The sequence below is a fragment of the Leucoraja erinacea genome, chromosome 3 (assembly GCF_028641065.1).
Source record: "Leucoraja erinacea ecotype New England chromosome 3, Leri_hhj_1, whole genome shotgun sequence".
Lineage (NCBI taxonomy): Eukaryota > Metazoa > Chordata > Chondrichthyes > Rajiformes > Rajidae > Leucoraja > Leucoraja erinaceus.
This window is the reverse complement of record NC_073379.1, coordinates 78,291,944-78,314,771: the sequence shown is the minus strand read 5'-3', so window position 1 is coordinate 78,314,771 and position 22,828 is coordinate 78,291,944. Positions and strand designations below refer to the sequence as shown.

The window sequence follows — 22,828 nt, the reverse complement described above, 5'->3', positions numbered from 1 at the left end:
CGCCCACACAGAATCACAAACCAGCGACGACAGGGACAAAGCAGCGAATGACCTAATCTGCAGACTAAATGAGAAATGCAGACAGATGGACAGAGACAGTGGAATCATTTGATTTCACGCACTCCAGCCGTCAGGCATGGCAGACCATCAACAAGCTGATGGGCAGGTCGACAACCCCAGCATAGTGTCCCATCACTGCAAATTCCATTACGTCGTTACTGCTAAGCAATGGCCGCTTCCCCAATGCAGACAAGGACTTCACCAGAACAACATTGGTGAGAGTCCACGAGCTGCCCAGGGCCCCAAGCTGCGACTCCAACCTATCCCACGATTTCACAACACAAGAAATCGAGCAGGCCATCCGACAGCTGAAAACCGGTAAGGCACCAGGCACCGACGACATCCACCAAGGCAAGAAGGCAAATGACTGGCTGTGCTCCTTCCTCTCCACGTGTTTCCGCTGCCGAAAGCAGCCAAAGATCTGACGCTGTGCCAAGGTGATCGCTCTGCCGAAGCCAAACAAGCCTAGCGATGACCCCAAGGGATACCGACCCATTTCACTGCTGTGTGTTCCATACAAGCTCCTGGCACGTTTCCTCCACACACATCTCAATCCAGTGATCGACCCCTAGCTGCCCAAAGAACAGGCTGGCTTCCGAAGGGGTAGGTCCACGGCGGACTAGGTGACCCTCCTGTGCCAAGACATAGAGGACAGGGGAGAAGGCTGGCGCTGTCTTCTTGGACCTCACAGCTGCATATGATACTCTCTGGCTGCGTGGACTACACATGAAGCTTCTGGAAACCATCCCAGACAAGCACATGGTGAGCTTCATCATGGAGATGCTGAGCAACCGCAGCTTCAGGCTACACACCAGCAACGGGCAATGCAGCAGAGTGAGAAGAATAGCGTCCCACAGGGCTCAGTGCTGGCACCAATGCTGTTCAACATCTACATCCATGACCTGCCTGCAACCTGGCAAAGAAGTATGGCTATGCTGATGACCTGGCCATCCTACTCCGGAAGCCATCCTGGGAAGCAGCAGAAGAGGGCCTCTCTGAAGACATGAACATCCTGTCTTCATACCTGAGGAACTGGCGCCTCAAGCTCAGCATGGGTAAGACAACATCTTCAATGTTCCACCTCAACAACAGGGAAGTGACCCGCGAGATGAACGTCATGGTGGATAACGTCCGGTTATGGTCCCAGCCCGTCCCCACGTACCTCGGTGTGAAGCTCGACAGAACGTTGTCATTCAAACAACACCTGGAAGGTGCCAAGGCAAAGACAAGCGCCCATGCCGCACTGATGTGCCACCTAGCCGGCACCACATGGGAAGCCACGACGAAGACACTGCGCATGTCCACAGTGGCCCTGGTGTTCTCAGCTGCCGAGTACTGCGCCCCGGTCTGGTGCCATAGCCCTCACGCCAAGAAGCTTGATGCTGCCCTCAACAGTGCCCTGCGGACTGTCTCTGGATGCCTACGAGCCACCCCAGTAAATCAACCTCCCGTCCTCGCTGGCATCGTCCCAGCCAACATCAGACGAGAAGCAGCCACGCTGGCCCTCTCTCAAAAGGCACAGACCAGTGAATCCCACCTCCTCCATCAGATTGTCACAGAGACACCATGATGAGTGCGCCGCAACTCACGGCACCCCTTTGCCACGCAAGCCCAAGAGCTGCTCTGCACAACACCAGCTGACGCTTCTAAGGCCGCCTGGGTCAAGACGAGATGGAGAGACCAGCAGACGTCAGCGGAGCCATCTAAGGCTACACCATTACATCGATGACCCCATGGACGTCCCTGGCCTGGACCTGCCCCAAAAGCAGTTGACAACCCTCAACCGCTTGAGGACAGGCATCGGACGCTATGGAGTAGCGATGAAGAGGTGGGGCCTCGTGGACAGCGCCTCCTCAAACACCGAATGGTGAACGAGGTCTGATTGACCTGGACGATGGCACGTTGGCCTGGCTCGCCTCAACGGAGCTGCATGTCTAAAAGACATACGACAGAAGCAGCAGAAGAATCAACAATATCAGGTTTGTTAAGGGATATCCATTAGATATGGCAAGTAATTAGGTTTTTACAGAATTTACATTTATTGTTATGGGGGTGATGTATTGCAGGGCTAGCTTGTTAGAGGATCTATTTGCAGTGGTTTTGTCTCATTCTCTCTTTCCCAGTGAATAGGCAATAATGACTTTGTGCTCAGCCTCTGAATGTGGATACTACATTTAGGCAGGTTTGAGGAATTTTGGCGTTAAGGTAATGTCGGTTAAAACGTTTTCCATTTGTGTTGTAGATCAGTTCCAATTCAGCAGTCAGCTGTTTGATTTGTTAAGTAAAATATTGCAGGGGGGATAATGGGTGAAAGTATTGTGACATGTGGGTGTGTACATAATCAAGTTTAAGCTAAGTTGACAAATACACAGATTTAATACTTGGGCATGCATGCAATGTAGATGGATATGGCTTCTTTTAACACCAGAGAATTTGAGCTGGTGCATGTTGGAAGTGCTTGTGTGCACAGGCAAACAGCTTTCATATGATGTCTTCTAATTTTAATTTTAGTTTAGTTTAGAGATACAGCATGGAAACAGGCCCTTCGGCCCACCAGGTCCGCGCCGACCAGCATTCCACGCACATTAACACTATCCTACACCCACTAGGGACAGTTTTTACATTTACCAAGCCCAGCATTCTTCTGGCGAAAGTCCAGTCCCTGGAAAACAAACTGGATGACCTCAGGGCGAGGTTCAGATTCCAGCGGGACATAAGGGACTGCAACATCCTCTGCCTGACTGAAACATGGCTGACCTCACTGATTCCGGATCAGGTAATCTGCCCAACCTTCATTGTCCACCGTGCTGACAGAACAGAAGCATCTGGGAAATCCAAGGGTGGAGGGGTCTGCTTCATGATCAATAACAACTGGTGCAACCCTGGAAATATCAAGATGCTTTCCTGTTCCTGCTCGCCAGCCCTGGAGCAACTGACGATCTCATGCCGCCCATTCTACCTTCCCCGGGAGTTCGGCTCAGTGATCGTCACAGCCATTTACATTCCACCGCAGGCGGACACTGACGTGGCACTATCGGCCCTACACGATGTGCTATGTCGACATCAAAACAAGTACCGGGATGCGGCTATGGTGGCGGCTGGAGATTCTAATAAATCAAATCTCAAGAAGGTCATGCCGAACTTCTACCAACACATCACGTGTGCCACCAGGGGGGAGAGAACCTTGGACCACTGCTAGACGCCGTTCAGGAAGGGCTACAAGGCCGTTTCACTCCCTCCCCAGGGAAAATCAGACCACGTTGCCATTTTCAAGCTGCTGGAGTATAAACAGAGGATAGTTCGGGAAGCGGTAGAGGGACGCAAAGTGGTGGTCCGACCAGTCAGAGGCCATGCTGCAGGATGCACTGAGTGATGTTGACTGGAATATGTTCGAAGCAAGTTCCAGTGACGTCAGTGAGTTCGCGGAAGCAGTCACGGACTTCATCGCAACAATAACCGACAACATCGTCCCCACGGTAAGGGTAAGTACCTTTCCGAACCAAAAACCCTGGGTAGACAGGTCCGTTCGTGTGGCCTTGAATGCTCGCACCACTGCCTACAACTCGGGCCTGGCATCAGGAAACATGGATGTCTGCAAGGTAGAGTCCTAACGACTGCGAAGGGCGGTGAAGGACGCAAAGAGGAGGTACAGGGACAAGATGGAGTTACAGATGGAGCAGCAGGACACCAGAAGCCTGTGGCAGGGGCTACAGATTGTAACCAACTACCGGAGCACCCCACCCTCATCCGCAAGTCCCGGCACCTCCCTAGCTGATGACCTGAACTCCTTTTACGCTCGTTTCGAGAGGGGCAACACCACCCCAGGTCTGCCGACTATCGACAATACCGCCAGCGGGCTGGCCACCGAAGCTGAAGGGAGGAATGTGCACACATTCTTGCTGTCCGAGCATGACCTGAGGACGGCTCTGACATGGGTGAACACGAGGAAAGCTGCAGGTCCCGATGGCATCTCGGGGCGAGTACTCAAGTCCTGTGCTACGCATCTAGCTCCAGTGCTCACTGCAATATTCAACCTCTCCCTGGACAAGTCCGTGGTCCCTGCCTGCTTCAAAATCCATCATTGTACCGGTACCAAAAAATGCCTCCCCAGCCTGTCTGAATGACTACCGTCCGGTGGCCCTTACCTCGATAGTCATGAAATGCTTCGAGAGGCTGGTGAAGAAACACATCTGCGCCTTCCTCCCTCGAAACATGGACCCGTTGCAGTTCGCATACTGTCCGAACAGATCCACGGACGATGCGGTCTCCCAGGTCTTGCACACAGCTCTCTCCCAACTGGACAGCCAGAAGGGGGGCTACGTGAGGATGCTGTTCATAGACTTCAGTTCAGCCTTCAACACGATAGTCCCCACCAGACTGGCCGGGAAGCTAATGGAATTGGGGCTCAACACCTCCCTGTGTGCCTGGGTCCTGGACTTTCTCACCACCAGGCCCCAGGTAGTCAAGATGGGAGGGAATACATCGAAGTCCCTCACCCTGAGCACAGGATCGCCCCAGGGTTGCGTCCTCAGCCCCCTATTGTACTCCCTGTACACACATGACTGTGTGGCTAGGTTCAGCTCCAACTCAATAATTAAGTTTGCTGATGACACTGTGGTGGTGGGCCTGATCTCAGACAACGACGAGAAGGCCTACCGGGAGGAGGTGGCTGATCTAGCACTGGTGCCAGGATAACAGCCTCCTCTTGAGCATCAAAAAAACGAAGGAGCTGATCATGGACTTTAGGAGGGCACATCATCCGAGGACGTACACTCCATTGAAGATAAATGGGGATCCTGTGGATAGGGTGAGCTGTTTTAAATATCTGGGAGTACACATCTCCGATGATATGACATGGACATCACACGCCTCAGCACTCGCGAGTAAGGCAAGGCAGCGCCTTTACCACCTCAGTCAATTGAGGAAATTCAGAGTGTCTCAGAGGATCCTCCAGTGCTTCTACGCAGCGGCTGTCCGGGAATATTACCATCTGGTTTGGGAATTGCTCTGCCCAGGACAAGAAGGCTCTGCAGAGAGTAGTGCGTTTGGCCGAACGCACTATGGGAACTTCACTCGCCTAACTGCAGGAACTATACATCAGGAGGTGCAACTCCAGAGCCAACAAAATCATGAGAGACCCATTCCGCCCATGCAACGGACTGTTCCAGCTGCTACGGTCAGGCAAACGCCTCCGTTGCCATGATGTGAGAACGGAGAGGTTGAGAAGGAGTTTCTTCCCAGAGGCCATTCGGACTGTAAATGCCTTTCTCACCAGGGACTAACTATACTGAACATTTTTCCTTCCAATATTTATTATGTAAAAGAACATATGTGTTTATGATTGTATTTATAGTTTGTTTGGTTGTTTGTTTGTTTGTCTTTTTTTGCACAAAGTCCGCAAGCATTGTCACTTTTCATTTCACTGCTCATCTCGTATGTGTATGTGACGAATAAACTTGACTTGACTTGACTTGACTTGAATTAACCTACAGTGGGCAGGTGCTAGAGACCTGCACGAGAAGGTAGACGCTCCCGCCCCCACGTGTCTTGGGCAGATGGGGCTCGTCAGCCTGGGAAGGCAGTCCATCTAGGAGAGGGAAAACTTTAAAATCTCCACTTCCTTGTGGCCATATCCAATCATGGAAAAGGCTCCAGGAGTAAACCTCAAGAAAATCCGGAGTGGGAGCCCCTAAGGCAGTTCGTCATTGTCTACAACCTCGCTCAGGCAGCTCCTGCGACGGCGTTGGTTCCAAACTGTAACGGCCCTGCTGTTCCTTTGGATAGATCAGCAACGTGGAGAGGGGGGGATGTGCTGTATGGGCAACAGCCTGTCCTCCATATGACATCGCACAGGCTTTCATCCGACCAGGATACATCACCCATGGTCAGTCATGACCGAGGGGGGCCTACTAACCTACAAACCTGTACGTCTTTGGAGTGGGAGGAATCCGAAAATCTCGGAGAAAACCCACGCTGATCTTGGGGAGAATGTACAAACTCCGTACAAACAGAACCCGTAATCGAGATCGAACCGGGGTCTCCGGCGCTGCATTTGCTAACACAGCAACTCTACCACTGCGTCACCGTGAGTTTGGTGCAAAAGGTGAGAGTTGTAGGAAAACTTACTAGGTAATTAAGATCATCCAAAGCAAGTACACTAGTTTAAAGCCGTGAAATGCTTCAACTACAATAAGACGCATTTGTCTTTACTGTGCTAGGCTCGACCCAGTCTTGCAAGTCACAACAATGTCAGCATAAATTTACGAACAATGATAAAAACAAATCCACAACAGAGACTTTGAAAATACAGGTGCACAACCTTTTATCCGACAGCCTTGGGACCAGACACTTTTCGTAATTTGGAATTTGTCGGTCTTCGGAATGGAAATTTTTTAGCGTAGATTTTAATGGCTGGTTCGGTGGTAGAGTGTGCTCCTCCATAAAGGTCGGGAGTTTGCGCCTTCATTTATTTAGTTCCTCGGTCTGAACTCCAGTATTTGATGTAGTTCTTTCTTGCAAAAAAAATCACTGTGGTTAAAGTGCACATTGTCAGATTGAATTAAAGGCCATTTTATAAATTTGGTTTCACCATGTGAAAACCTACAGCAGTGTTTATCATAGTCCCTCCTAGCACCGGGCTACATGCCCTAAGGCGGCCTAAGGCGACATTTTCACACTCTTATATCCGTGTAAATGAAAGTAGTCAAACGTGTAGCTTTGGTGTGCATAGACGACATCCTGCAAAAAAATGTCTGGTTTCTCTGCGAGGTAGGCGATATCACCCTCCCGCGCAATCTCTGGTCCATGCTCTGCCAGGCTTGTTTTGTTCCCCTTTCTTTAGGATACTTGTTTTGGGGGCTAGTCCTCTTCAGTTTTCACCCTCAGCTTATAAACGGCATGCTCAACTGGGTTCAGATCTTGGGATTGACTTGACCACAAGCAATGTACCCTTTTTAGCTTTTAAAACTCCTTTGTTGCCTTTCGTCGAGTTTTCACGGGGCGACTTGACGCAAGATGTCAGCTCTGCGTGGCCGTGGTCAGTGGTCTAGCACCCTATCACTGGGATAGCAGGGAGCGATCAAACAGTAAACCCCCCTCCCCTCCCCCAACTCCAGAGGAATCCGTCCCGACGGGCCGCTACGTAGACGTGGCAGTTCGCCCACTTTCCCGAGCTGCGCCACCCCAAGAACAAGAGTGTACCTTGCGCACGTGGCACAAAGAGCTGCCCCTTGGAGTTGGAGCGGGGCTATTGGAGTTGCTGATCTGGGATCTCCGTGCTTGCAATGGCCTGGGGAATAATCTGTCCCGATGAGGGGGACACAGCTCGTTTGTGGGTGAACTGCCACTTGTCGCCGTAGCGGCCCAAGAAGTCGGCTTCTGGTGGTTTTGATGTCTATGAATTTTGCAGTTGTGTTCTGGAGTTGAACGGGATGGGCTGTGTTATTTGTGGGTCTACTGGGAGGTGAAACTTCAGTGGGAAGGGGGTCTTTCAGCCCGGTCCTGACGTCTCCGGTGACTTCTAGCTCCGACGTGAAGACTGTGCAAAGCCCCGCGCCAAGCAATGGAGCTGTTAAAAAGTTCCCACGCAAGACTCACGATACGCTGTATCGTGAGTCTACCGTGGGAACTTTTAAACTCAGCGGGCAGACAGCAGCAGATTGTCAATTATTAACCCTCACCGCAATATACCCTCACCTTCTCTTTTATGAATGGGGATTTAGTTCCCCTTTCTTCGAGGACCGACCGGAGGTTCCGCTGTCACCTCTGCGGGCCGCCCTCCGTGAACGTTTTCAAGGACCTTTTTTCAAGGACTGAAAAAATGTCGCTATTCGGAGGTTTTCGTTATTTGGATCTTCGGATAAAAGGTTGTGCACCTGTATTGAACTTCTGAGGATGATGGGAGGCTGAAACTGCTTATGCCAGTTGTAATAATAATGGTAATTGCTGTGATTTTAAAAATTTAAAGTGGCAGTTGATGGTCAGTACAGTGCCTTCCATAATGTTTGGGACAAAGACCCATCATTTATTTATTTGCCTCTGAACTCCACTATTGGAGATTTTGTAAAATGACTTGATTGCTACACAAAGTCTTTTACTGATAGTTTATTATAAGCACTAACACACACTATGCAATAGCTGTCCGTGGTCATCACTGGAGCGAGAGCGAGCTGGAGGTGGGGACACTACAATTATACGAGAGTCAATGGGGAGTGGTTAGTAGTGGTGAGGTCACTATGTTAAAGGAACATGCACTGATCTACAGATTTGTAATAGAAAAAAAAAATCACATGTGGTTAAAGTGCACATTGTCAGATTTTAATAAAGGCCATTTTTATACATTTTGGTTTCACTCTCTAGAAATTACAGCAGTCTCTTTCTCTCATAGTCCCTCCCTTTTAGGGCACCAGGCATGTTTGATGACACAGCGGTCATGTAAATGAAAGTACGGAGAGAAATGGACAGCGACCCATTTTCAGGCTGCTTATTATTCTTTGCTGTAATGACTGCACCCCAAGTCCACGACTCATGGGCATCACCAGTTGCTGGAGAAACTTCTCTGGTGATGCGGGGCCGAAACGTGTGTTGCAGCCTTCTTTAGCTTATACTTGTTTGGGAGGCGGAGTCCCCTTCAGTTTTCTCTTCAGCATAAAAAGGAGACTCAACTGACATTCATGAAATGCTTAGTGATGGATTTGATTTGTAAGTAATTGACCATTTTTTAGGATTTACTCTAAAACCTCTTTGTTCACCGTTGGCAGGATTCCCACGGGGACCGCATTGAGTTACTGTAGGATATCGGCACGGGAGTTTTGAGGCATTTGTTTGAGCTTGAGCAAATAGGATGTGTTTATACACTTCAGAATTCATTTGCTACTACCATCAGCAGTTGTATCATCAATGAAGGCAAGTGAGCCAGTACCTTCAGCAGCCATACATGCCCAGGCCATAACACACCCACCACCATATTTAGCAGATGAAGTCCCACGATGATCAAACTCTGGTTACCTCTTGCGTCAAGTCGCACCGTGAGAAGAACTTTTTTAGCACAGAGTTTGGGTGAATCTCTGGAATCTCTCTGCCACAGAGGGTAGTTGAGGCCAGTTCATTGCTATATTTAAGAGGGAGTTAGATGTGGCCCTTGTGGCTAAAGGGATCAGGGGGTATGGACACTTCAGAATTCATTAGAAGGCAGGTACGGGATCACTGAGTTGGATGATCAGCCATGATCATATTCAGCAGCCATGCAGGCCGAAGGCCCGAATGGCCTACTCCACACCTAATTTCTATGTTTCTATGTAAGTGGTATGCTTTGGATCTTGGGCAGTTCCTTCTCTCCTTCATACTTTGCTCTTGTCATCACTCTGATATGTTAATCTTCATCTCATCTGACTACAAGACCTTTTTCCAGAACTGTGGTTGCTCTTTTAAGTACTTCTTGGCAAACTGTAACCAGGCCATCCTATTTATGTGGCTAACCAGTGGTTTGCATCTTGCAGTGTAGCCTTTGTATTTCTGTTCATGAAGTCTTCTACAGACAGTGGTCATTGACAAATCCACACCTGTCTCCTGAGACGGGGCTGAGACGGTGCTCCGGTGAGGGCGGCCCGGCTCCGGGCCGAGGCGGTTCTCCGGTGGCTGAGGCGGCGTTCCGGTGGTGGCGACCTGAATCCAGGGCTCGGCCGAGGGCCAGTGGATGATATCGTCGGGAGCTCGCAGGTCACAGGTTGGTGCCTGTTTTCTGGAGCTCCCGTGGCAACAGCTGCGTCCGCTGGACTGGAGGTCAGCAGCTTCAACCACCCCGGGCCGCGGAGCGTGAACCGGCCCGTTCGCGGAGCTTGATGAGCCGCGGAACTGATTACCATCGCCGGTGGGGTAACAACATATCGTCTCAGCGCAGAGGGAGAATGAGGAGGGAAGAGACAGTAACTTTAAGACTTTTGCCTCCATCACAGTGAGGAGGTGCCTGGTGAACACACTGTGGTGGATGTAAATTTGTCTTTATTGTGTGTTTTGTTATTTATTATTATTATGTATGACTGCAGGCAACAAAATTTTGTTCAGACAGAAAGGTCTGAATGATAAATAAAGGATCTGATCTAATCTAATCTAATCTAAGAGTGTTTCTGATCTGTCAGACAGGTGTTTGGGGATTTTTCTTTATTATAGAGATAATTCTTCTGTCATCAGGTGTGGAGGTCTTCCTTGGCCTGCCAGTCCCTTTGCGATTAATAAGCTCACCAGTGCTCTCTTCTTAATGATGTTCCAAACAGTTGATTTTGGTAAGCCTAAGGTGTGGCTGATGTCTCCAACAGTTTTAATCTTGTTTCTCAGTCTCATAATGGCTTCTTTGACTTTCATTGGCACAACTTTGGTCTTCATGTTGAGTTACAGCAATAAAAGTTTCCAAAGGTGATGGAAAGACTGGAGGAAATACTAGGTGCTGAGAGCTCTCTTATACCGGCATTAAAGAGGCATTTAAACACACCTGAGCAATTACAAACACCTGTAAAGCCATGTGTCCCAAACATTATGCTGCCCTGAAATGGGGAGATTGAAAAAAAAAAAGCTGTGATTTCCACATGGTGAAACTAAAATGTGCAAAAATGGCCTCTATTTAAATCTGATAATGTGCACTTCAACCACATGTGATTTTTTTCTGTTACAAATCTCAAATTGTGGAGTACAGAGACAAATAAATAAATGATGGGTCTTTGTCTAACGAATTATGGACGAGCATTGTATATTGATTTTAACATCAAAATGTTTTGGCATGAATAAAACTCTGTTTGATTTCATGGGGTAGTGATCAATGTAATATGCCAAGAAGTTTGCCAACAGTTCGTGCCAGTTAAAAAAAGTAGAAGGTACCTGGAAATCACAAATGTTTTGGCATGAATTTTCTGAAAACTGCAGATGTATCTGGTAAAGCATACTGACTTTTGGGGAGAGTTTATCTGAACATCTCCCCAAAATTTACAAAATTCTTAAGGGGTTGGACAGGCTAGATGCAGGAAGATTGTTCCCGATGTTAGGGAAGTCCAGGACAAGGGGTCACAGCTTAAGGATAAAGGGGAAATCCTTTAAAACCGAGATGAGAAGAATTTTTTTCACACAGAGAGTGGTGAATCTCTGGAACTCTCTGCCACAGAGGGTAGTTGAGGCCAGTTCATTGGCTATATTTAAGAGGGAGTTAGATGTGGCCCTTCTGGCTAAGGGGATCAGGGGGTATGGAGAGAAGGCAGGTACGGGATACTGAGTTGGATGATCAGCCATGATCATATTGAATGGCGGTGCAGGCTCGAAGGCCGAATGGCCTACTCCTGCACCTAATTTCTATGTTTCTATGAATGCCAAACCAATCTACTCTAAGTTTAAGTTACAAAATGCTGGAGTAACTCTGCAGGTCAGGCGCTATCTATGGACAACATGGATAAATGATGTTTTGGCTCTGTTCCCATTTTCTTCTTCACCATTCCCCCAACAGTCAGTTTGCAGAAGGGTCCGGACCAGAAACATCACCTATCCATGTTCTCCAGAGATTCTGCCTGACACACCGAGCGACTGAAGCTTTGTCTTTTTTTTGTAAACTAGCATCTGGAGTTCCTTGTTTCTACTGTGTTTAGATTGACTTTGTAACATGCATGCTGAAGGCTTGAGTATATTGACCATGGTATCAAATATGATGATTGTGGAACATCCATCTTTTTTAGTGCCCGCAATAGACAGAGCTGCCTGGTTTTGCAGGGATTGTACGGAAACCTGTCATGTTATGGATGATACACAATGCCCTTTGCCCACATTTCAAAAACATTTAAAAAGGGAAATCACAAGGTTTTCACCAAGATGGATCTGTCCCATGCCTAAGTGGAATCAAGTTTGTAATGAAAGGCTCTAAGATAAAACAGTAGAGTTGTCAGCCAACCGCACAGGACCCTGAATAGGTAGGGTCCCTTCAAGAGGACACCAGAGGGCCTTCAAAAGCATGGGAAAACATCTAGGACAGAACTTGGTGCACTAAGTTGAAGACTTGACATGCATAACCATTGAGAATCAAGAAACAATACCATCAATAATCCCAGAAGTGGATGTAACATCAGGATCTTTTGAATTTTCAGGATCAAGACACAATATCAGCTTTGTTACAATGATGTTCAGAAGAGAATTTGTTCTATTTTTTATTGTTTTTTTTCCCTTCTTCCTATCTATAAAAAAGATAAATAGAAGCAGAGTTAATATGCAAGTGATAAATGAGGATCCCTATTACTTTGATAGCTTGAATCCCATCTATTAACAATATGCAATTGATAAACAAAATGTGTTTTGATTATGATATTTATATGCTTCTAATAAAAATATTTAAAAAAAAAAAAAAAAGAAATTAGTTACAATTGTAAAGTTAAACTTGTTTTAATCTTTTTTACAATAGGAAGCACTTTGATATAATCTAAATAAATGTGATGTCATCATATGATATACTTAATTGCACAGACCATGTGCATAGTTTGAGTAATCTAAAAAAAAGCTACTCCTATTGGATATTTGTGTTTCTCTTGATCCACTGCATGCAACTATGCTGGAGACCAGATATCTATGGACATTTACATGACCATCTCCAATGGCTGAGCATTGTTGAACTGTATTAACTGACTAGACTAAGTGGGACCCGTTGGGTCCCAGCATCACATGGGAGGGCTGGACACCCTACACAATATTCCACCTCTCCACCAATTCCAATATTGCTGGCCAGTGGGTGGGGGCTTTCTGTTGCGCTAGTATGAGTGTTGGGGGCCGAAGGTACTGATTTCCAGAGGGCTAGTATGGAATTTGTGGGCCAAATGGATTTTTGGGCTGGCAGCACAGTCACTGAGGGCTGGCAGCTCAGTCACTGAGGCCTGGCAGTACAATCACTCGGACCTGGCAGGCTGACGGCTGAGAAACTGCCAGAAATTCTGCCCAAAACAGGTGAGACTAAGAGAGAAGGGGGAAGAGGGTGGACTGAATGGATTATTGGGCTGGCAGTTCAGTCACTTACAGCTGGTGGGCTGGCAGTTCACTAACTCACGGCTCGTGGGCTGGCAGCGCAGTCACTCACGCCTTGTACGTTGGCAGTTCACTCACCCCCTCCCCCACTCTGCTCCTTGCCATTCCCCTCCCACCCACACATTCAGTGGATTTCCAAACAACCTCCCCCCCATGTACTCTTAGTGGCTCTCCCACAGAGCAGCCGTTCCTGCCTATTAGGTTCTATTATGATGAAGAACACACGGCATTAAAAGTGCAAAAAGGTTTTATTAAAGTTTAAAATGTGAATGACTCTTAAAATATAAGAACAATTTAAATTTTAAAGATGAGACTTATTAAGCTTTTACTTGTTGTGTCTTGTTGCGTCTTGTTGTGTTCTGCTGCTCGCTGCCTCTTGATGACTATTTCCTGTTGATAAAAAGAGACAATTTTAATATAGAGAAAGTCAGTGGTCAAATTTTAAGAAGGAAAATCTGAGAATTTATCTCAGAAGTCATCATTCAACGAAGCACGATATTACTGACAACATTCTTGGGCGATGTTCCATCCTTCAGGAAACCTTTGACATTTCCCTTCATATTTCTGTTGAGCTAGTATGTTGGGTACTGGTTTCCAGAGGGCTAGTATGGAGTTTGTGGGCGGAATGGATTTTTGGGCTGGCAGCTCAGTCACTGAGGCCTGTACTGGCAGGGGGGGGGCACCAAAATGCTTGGTGTTGCTGAAGACATCTGGAAAAGTTCTGTCCACAACTTCAAAGCATTCTCTCCAAATCATTGGACATTCATCCCAAACAATGACTTTCACTTGCTTCATGAAATGTGGCGTCTTAGAGTTCTTCTCGATGTTGCACAATGAATCCTCAGCCACTTGGATGGGTATCTTGAATCGAGAATGTGTAGTTCTTCCACCAGGCAGAAATGTAGCTGCTATCCTAGAGGATACTACAGCAATAGCCACATCACCTTGACCTCTAACATTTCCTGATATGATGTCGAAAAAGCAGCCTAAAGACAATTTCAGTTGTTAACACTGAAGAATTTGTGCAAAATATTTTTGTGAGGTGGGTGCTGCCAGGGTGAGATGGGGGGGTGGTAAACATCGTGCAGCCAAGGGAGGAGGGACAGCTTCAGACGGGGGTTCTTGTGAGCTGATGAGAAGGGGGTGGGGTGGCCGCATGCAGGGGATGAGGGCGGCCCCAGTACGGGGTGGATCCTTTAGGCAGGCCGAGGGCAGCATCTTGAGGTGGGGGGGGGGGGGGGGGGGGGGCAGTGAGAGATTTACTCATGACCTGTGGACTCACTCACTGCCTTGGGATTATCTCATGGTCTTTGGACTGACTGACTCTCACGGCTTGTGGACTGACTGATGCCCGACTTCTCGAGTCACATCTAATTTATGTAAACTGAAAACTGTAACATATACATTGAGGAACAGCTTCTTCCTGACAGCCACCACGCTACTAAACATAACAAATAAGCTCTGAACTACAAAACACTATATTATTTCTCACACACACATATTCCACATACACACACACGCACATATATTCACACACATACACACATATATTCACACACACACATATACACACACACACACACACACACACACACACACACACACACACACACACACACACACACACACACACACACACACACACACACACACACACACACACACACACACACACACACACACACACACACACACACACACACACACACACACACACACACTACTAATATACAGTGTATAAAACGAATCTTCAAATCCTGCAGTAGAGCCTGCTGTAGTCTGTGGCTGAAAAACAATGCTGCTTTTAAATAACGTCCAACAAACACACACACACACACACACACACACACACACACACACACACAAAACACACACACACACACACACACACACACACACACACACACACACACACACACACACACAACAAATGGTTTTTATTTTCCAATACACATTTCAAACACAATATAGATAGACAAATATACAAATGCATTTCATGTTCAATATACATTTCAAACACAATATAGATAAACAAATATACAAATTTTTTCATGTTCAATATACATTTCAAACATAATATAGAGAGACAAATATACAAATGGTTTTTATTTTCAATACACATTTCAAGCACAATATAGAGAGACAAATATACAAACTCTTTCCAACAAAATGCCAAGAAACTTCAGACCATGGTGAATGGTGAACACCATACATATCATTTGGCTGAAAAAGCATATGCAGGGGACTCACCTTGCAGTAGAGCTGTGACCCTTTCACTTCGTGGTCCGGCAGAAAGTGATTGAAGCAGGACACTTCCGAGTTTTATAGTCCCCTCCTCCCCTGCCGCCAGCGGGGGCAGTAGAGAGAATGGGGAATGTTATAAAAACATTAATATCTCGGTCATATTTCATCTACGGGAAAAATCCTCGGCACACATGCGGCAGAGGGGGGCTCTGAGCGAGGTGGCCAAAAATGACGGCCGTAGGTGGCGGCGTTCTCTCAGAAATCGCAGCACAGATCGCCAAAAGCGGTCAAGAACAGAGTTTTAGTAATATAGATGGAACATGGGAAATTCAGAAGCAAGTTTGTGCAGAGTAATCTACACCATATAACCATACAACAATTACAGCACGGAAACAGGCCATCTCGACCCTTCTAGTCCGTGCCGAACACGTATTCTCCCCTAGTCCCATATACCTGCGCTCAGACCATAACCCTCCATTCCTTTCCCGTCCATATAACTATCCAATTTATTTTTAAATGATAAAAACAAACCTGCCTCCACCACCTTCACTGGAAGCTCATTCCACACAGCCACCACTCTCTGAGTAAAGATGTTCCCCCTCATGTTACCCCTAAACTTCTGTCCCTTAATTCTCAAGTCATGTCCCCTTGTTTGAATCTTCCCTACTCTCAGTGGGAAAAACTTATCCACGTCAACTCTGTCTATCCCTCTCATCATTTTAAAGACCTCTATCAAATCCCCCCTTAACCTTTTGTGCTCCAAAGAATAAAGCCCTAACTTGTTCAATCTTTCTCTGTAACTTAGTTGCTGAAACCCAGGCAACATTCTAGTAAATCTCCTCTGTACTCTCACCAGGCAACACTTCGATGATGCCCAGATATAATTTGTTCCATTGACTTGAGACATATTTATTGGTTTGGTGACAAGGATAGCTGCTATATTTCATATCTGGGAAGACAAATAGGCCTTGATCTAAATCCCTGAATACACGGGAATTTCAAAGAGAATTTGATCCTGCTAACATAATACAAAATTATTGGAAATATACAACACAAAGTTATTCGGCTTTTCTCATCTGTGCTATATGCAAAAGAGTTACCTAGCTGAATCCCTACTCACACTTGGTCAGCATGTTACACCTTTGGTATTGCTTTATGATTGTCATGTGTTCAAAGATACAGTGGAAACACTATGTTACCCAGCCAAGTCATACTATCCACGAGTACAATCAAATCCTGCACATGTACAATAGGTAGTGCAAAGAGAAAAATACCAGAGTGCAGTGCAACTCAAAAGGTGAGTTAAGGATAGAGCAGTGAATAATCCTTTGACGGCAATAAATGTTATAGTCTCAGATACTTGAGTTTGTAAAAAAAATGAGTGATGTTTTCCTTATACCTGAGAAATAGTTATTGCATATTTTATGCTGTAATAAAACGAAATGCAAATCTTTAACTTTTTCTACATTGCTTTGTACTAATTTTATTGCTTGGAAGGTTTGAAGACTTCAGCTGAAATAATTATGTTTTTTCATTCATTCCACAGGCTCTTGCATAAAATGATTGAATCAACTAATTTGCGCCAGCGAGGGTCTTTGGATTTTGAATCACATTATGAACATTTGTGTGCACTCCATGACCTGGTTCCGTTAAAATCAGTGAAGGCAAACTTATATAGCGGTGTCCTGGATATTAACGGTGATCGAATCAAGCTGCCTGAGTGGACACCAATTTTCAATTCCATCAGAATTAACAGACATTTAGCTTTTCTTGCAGTTAGGAGTTACTATCAGCCTGGTCTCGGAGAAACAGGTAAGATACCAAACCAAAACAGAAATGCTAAAGAACAGTCGAGCATTATCTGTGAAATTATTTAACCATTTAACATTACAGGTTAAAGACCCTTCATCAGAATTGAAAGAGCAAGTAAGTCCAAGTAGAGGAGAAGGGGAGGGCAATGGAAGAAACAAAGGCAAAGTTAGTAATGGAGTGAAATGATGGGCATTTAGCTCTTGTTTTTGCCCCTAGGCTTAGAGATGAATGGCATATAAAAATGACCAATCCTGATATGAACAAAGAACAAGTTATCTGAAGTCGAAAAATTCAACATGGTGTCCTGGGGGATGAAGATAACAATTGGGGTGTTTGTTTACATTTGGCCTTGTTGTAACAGAGTTGGAGGCCACAGACAAGTCAGAATTAGATGCTGAATTGTAACAATAGGCAACATATGTTCAGAACTTAAGAATCATTTCTGTAGACTGGGCTCAGGTACTCTATATAATGATCACCAAATCTACTTTTGGTTTCACCAATCTAGATGAAACAATATTATGAACACTAAATACAGCCGACAAGATTGGAATAAATGTGAACTAACTGCTGCTTCATTTGGAATTCCTTGAGTGGTGGGAAAAGAAGAGGTGAATGGACGGGTGTTGCATCTCCTTCAGTTGTATAGGAAAGGAGAGTAGGGATGGAAGAGTGGAGTGAAGTGAGTGGTCAGAGGTAAATGAACAAGTTGGGAAGAAGGGAAGATGGTGGGATCATTTCCACTTGTATCAAGTGGAACATTTTTGTTCTCGGTATATTTTGCCATGCTCAGCACAGCCATTGTACCATTAAAATAAACTATTGTACATCCCATTAGGCCAGACGATGTATCATAACAGGAGTAACACATTAAAACAAATAAAGGAACTTAACTATCCATTCCAAAACATAGTGCTGGATTGACTCAGAAGGTTAGACAGCATCTGTAGCAGAAATGGCGGTTTGGGATACTTTGAGTCTGAAGAAGGGTTCGATCCGGAAACAGTGCCCATCCATTTCCTCTTAGAATGCTCTGTGATCTGCTAAGTAACTCCAGAATTTCGTGTTTTGCTCAAGATTCCAGCATCTGCAGTTTCCTTTGTCTCCATTTAACTATCTATAAACTATCTATATTCCGAAAAACGCAAGGACTCATGGGATTTGTCAAAGGTCACTCGCTATAAAAAAGCAAACGAACACCTAGCTGCATAAACTATGTAAATTCTTATCTTTATTCATGATTTATGTGTAAAAATACGTGTAAAATATATGTAAAATGTATTTATGTGTAAAAATATATTTAATCTGAGGAACAGGGGTGACAGGGGAGAGACTGGAGCAGCGGCGGCCCACAGCCAGCGCAGAGAAGAAGCGCAGTCCCGCTCGGCCAACTGAGAGCCCCGGTACGACAGGACAGTGGAACTCTCCTGCAGACACCCGCCCAATAAAAGTCCCTCACCCATTCCCCAGTCCCTGCCTCCTCTCTCATGCCATCTATCCCGTTGACCACAACTCCTTTGTGGGAGCTGCTGCTCAGTGATTCCCATCGCTGTACTGACTGAGGCCGGAGCTCCGGGTCTGTGGAGAATCGCACCTGCCCTCCCCCACAGTGAGTGGGACCCGAATCTATCGGCATTGTCACAGGTCACAGAGTGACCTCGGCGGGCTGGTGACCGTCGGTTGCAAGTCCGGGCCGCCACCGGACAGGGACAGGCACATCCGGCCGCACCCGGACAGGGATGGGACACTCGTGAGGGGACAGGGACGGTGGTGAGATTCCGCTCACAAATCTGCCTCCTGTGTTATGCAGGAGAGTGGTGCGTGGTTCGCCCCTGTATAATAACCCTGTATAACCTGGGAGGGCAGCCAGAGTGAGAATGGAACCCATATACCCAGGCTGAGGGGGACTGGACTGTGATTCATTAGATTATCACAGCGGGGACCGGACTGTGATTCATTAGATTATCACTGCTGGGATTTCTGCATGGACCAGTGGAGAAGGGAGAAATAGTGTCGCTAAACAGCGATTGCAGCGCGGATGACCCGGTTTGATCCAATGTTTATATCCAGTGACCTCTAACCTGGGCGTGCGCAGTCGGAATACCGAACTCGCTTATTCAATGGCTGTTCATCATTTCACTATTGTCGACATTCTTGTTGTTGCACCCATTGCTTCCCAATAGCTTTTCTTTTACTTGGACTAACTTGCTTTCTCAGTTTTGCTGAGCTGCCAAGTATTTCCGTATTTTGTACGGAAATGCGATAAGAATACGGATGTACGGATTTGCTTTGTAAAATACGGATTTTTAAAAAGTCGACCCGACTTCCTGTTTCATCTTGCTGCTTAAAAAATGCAAGGATATAAAAAGTCATACTGTAACTCTAAAAATTATAGCAGATTAAATCTATTAGTATTTAAAATGTCAAGATCTGGATGATTATTTTTGTAAACTTTGATCTGCTTGTTCTGCTACAGGTTTAAACAGCGCTGTCAGTTTCGCGCATGGGAATTTAAACAAATGGCGCTATTGGTTCTAATTATAGCGCTACCAGCTGGAGCACTATTGCCTTTACACATAGCGCAATGGGCTTTACACAGAGCGCTATGGGTCACAGACTGTTCGGGGATGGAGAAGGAGAGAGGGAGAAGGAGAGAGGGAGAAGGAGCGAGGGAGTGAGGGGAGAGAGTGAGAAGGAGAGAGGGAGTGAGGGAATAAGGTTGGGTGTGGGGAGAGGGAGGCTTCCAAAATGGCTTCTACATCATCATCTGGTGCTAAAAGCAGGAAGCAGCCGTTCAAACAGAAGTATACAAAGAGATGACAATGACGCACTGTCAGTAAGGTGCAGATAAAAACACAATTTTTTTCAGCAAAATGGCACCATGTAAAACTGATTTTCCTGTAAAAACACACTAAATACTACTAGCACATATTAGATGGAGAAAGATGGCTCCACACTCGTGTTGGGATCAAAAGCAGGAATTATTTATTTCCAAGTTAAAGGACCGATTTACTGAGCATGTGCGAGAATGAGTACAGCTCATATGCTTAAATTACATGGATATTGTCACATCCTTTCCTTTTTGACAGTTTGGGATTACATTTCAAACGATCCAAAACAAAACAAACCTAAACACTTTTCATAATATTACAGGGTAGTAATATGGTTTTACGGCCTATCCCACTGTGGCAACCTAATTGGTGAGTTTAGAAAAGTTTGCGCTCGACTCATACTCGCAGCATGGTCGACACGTGGTCCTAGGAGGTCTTTGTAACTCTCCTTCATGCTCGAGAGTAGTCCCCGTGTACTCGAGGCCTCAGCTAGGTTGCCGCGGGTTTTTCAACATGCTGAAAAATGTCCGCGAGTAAAAAAAGGTCACCATGGAAAAAGTAGATATTTTTTTTACTCGTAGGTTTAGTCGAGGTAGGTCGTAGTAGGACGTAATGCTATCGTATGTAATCGAAGGCAATCGAAAATAATCAAAGGTAGTCGAAGGTAAAGCTCATTGAGAAAAAAAATGTAAGTAAACCGACCGGTAATGTTAAATGCCTGCTAAATTTTAGTAAAAGTTGGCTGGCTTCTTAAAAGTGTCTCCACTCCTCTCCCCCCCCGTCTCTCTACCCTTTCTCTCTCCCTTCTCTCTTTCCCCCTCTCTCCCCCCCCCCCCCTCCCCCTCTCCTCCCCCCCTCTCCGCGTTTTCTAAAGAACTTACCGTAACTGTGCCAGCCGTCTTTTACCTTCTTGCTCATCGCGGGTGTGAATTTCAGACAGCGCTCCCCGCTTTCCCCGACCCCTGCCTTTGCGATGTCACTGAAAAGTCGCGTTAGTGGGACGGGCCCTTTACTTAACTGAATAAAACAGCTGTTGTGTCTTATTTCACCATTTCAACCATAGCCACACTTGTGACTTATTTCAATAACCCAAAGTAATGTTCACATGCTTTCTTCTCATAAGCATGTAAGTACATCACAACAAAACACCTTACTTCTTGACATACTCGCCGTATCTTTCCGGCGGTCGACAACTCTTCCTGCCCTCTATCCTGCCCTAGCACGGAAATGATGGTGTTTCTTTCAAAATTTTTTTTTTTCCCCTTTCAGTGTGTCATACCATTCCTGTACATCACTTCCAATTTATTTTCTAAATCTCAATGAACCTGCCTCCACACTTGTTTTGGAAGCTCATTTCACAATGTGGTGAATGATTCCACAATGATTTATGATGCATTTTTTTCAGGTGTCTTTCTTTGCAGTGTGTACATTCTGTACATGGTTTTTTCTTCTCTGTGTCCGCTGAGGTTGCAAAGGTTCTCAGTCTTCTCCGCGTCTGGTGGTTTCTCTAGAGTTATGTATGGGGTAGTTCTCCAGTCCTCTTCAGATCTACTCGATTATTTTGGATCAATTAGAAGTCCTGACTGTCTCGACTTCGTATGGGGTAGTTCTCCAGTCCTCTTCAGATCCACTCTTGCTGTCTGCCATTTGGTATCTCTTAGTTTATAGGGTTTGAGTCTTACGACATCACCTTCTTCCAGGATTGGCAGATCCTTGGCATGTTGGTTGTAGATCTTTGACTGTTTTCCTTGCAATTCCTTCATCTTTTTCCTCTCTTCTGTGAGTATCTTAGCATCACATGGTTTGAGTAGGATTGATGTAGTTGGAAGTGTCGTTCTTGTTCTCCTTTCAAGTAGTCTTTGTGCAGGACTACTGTTCACTCATTGTGCAGGGGTATTGCGCAATTCCAGTATTGGCAAGTAGACATCTGTCTTGGAGTTTTCTTCAGTACTCGCTTAGCTGCCTTGACTGCAGATTCCACCTTTCCGTTAGCTTGGCTATGTCTTGGAGAAATTGTGTAGTGGTCAAATTCCCATTTCCTGGCAAATTTGGCGAACTCCTCTGTAGGACGACAGATGGTGCAATGGGCTAAGTGTTCGGCTGGCAACCTGAAGGTGGCCGGTTCGAATCCTGCTTGGAGTGTGTACTGTCGTTGTGTCCTTGGGCAAGACACTTCACCTACCTTTGCCTGGGACTAGAGTCGGAAATTATTAGCTACTGTTTGGCATACAATCTCGCATGTCCCGTTGTCGCTTACCACAGTGCTGGGAATTCCATGTCTTGCGAAGTGGTTCTTGAGTTTCACAATGACTGTCTTGCTGCTTAGATCGTACAGTCTGTCTATTTCCCAGAAATGAGATGGATAGTCAACTGTGACTAATGCTTTCCCTCAAGTTCGAACATTTCGGTTCCCACTTTCTCCCATGGGCGATCTGGGAGGTCATGGGGCATCAGAGTCTCTTTCTGATTCTGTTGTTCGTACGTCCTGCAGTTTGATATGAACTGCTTCATTGGAGTTCATTGCGGGCCAGAAAATGCATTCTCTAGCACGTCTGAGGGTTCCTTCTACTCCTGGGTGAGAGGTATGGAGCGTCTCCTTCATATCTTTGTGTAGAGTGATAGGGATTACAACTTTTGAGGCTTTTTGACGATGACTTCCAATGGCTTGTGGTCACTCTCGATGATCACTCTCTGTCCGTACGTATCCGTAGGTGTACAGATAAAAGCTCTCGAGGGCAAACACTATTGCTATTGCCTCCTTTTCAATCTGAGCATGTCTCTGCTTGGTTGGTGTCAATGCTCGACTCGCATAGGACAGTGGTTGTCCTTTCTGCATAAGT

The 22,828-nt window shown here is 46.0% G+C and overlaps 1 protein-coding gene across 2 annotated transcripts in view; it reads left to right on the top strand.

The window, feature by feature from the left end:
* Window positions 1–22,828, top strand: part of cep78 (centrosomal protein 78) — a 134,841-nt gene that overhangs the window by 5,465 nt on the left and 106,548 nt on the right. For both annotated transcript variants that reach the window (XM_055633027.1, XM_055633028.1), the window contains exon 2: window positions 16,892–17,157. In XM_055633027.1, the coding sequence (XP_055489002.1) occupies window positions 16,905–17,157 (253 nt within the window). In that variant the 5' untranslated portion in view covers window positions 16,892–16,904. The remainder of the gene's footprint in view (window positions 1–16,891; window positions 17,158–22,828) is intronic.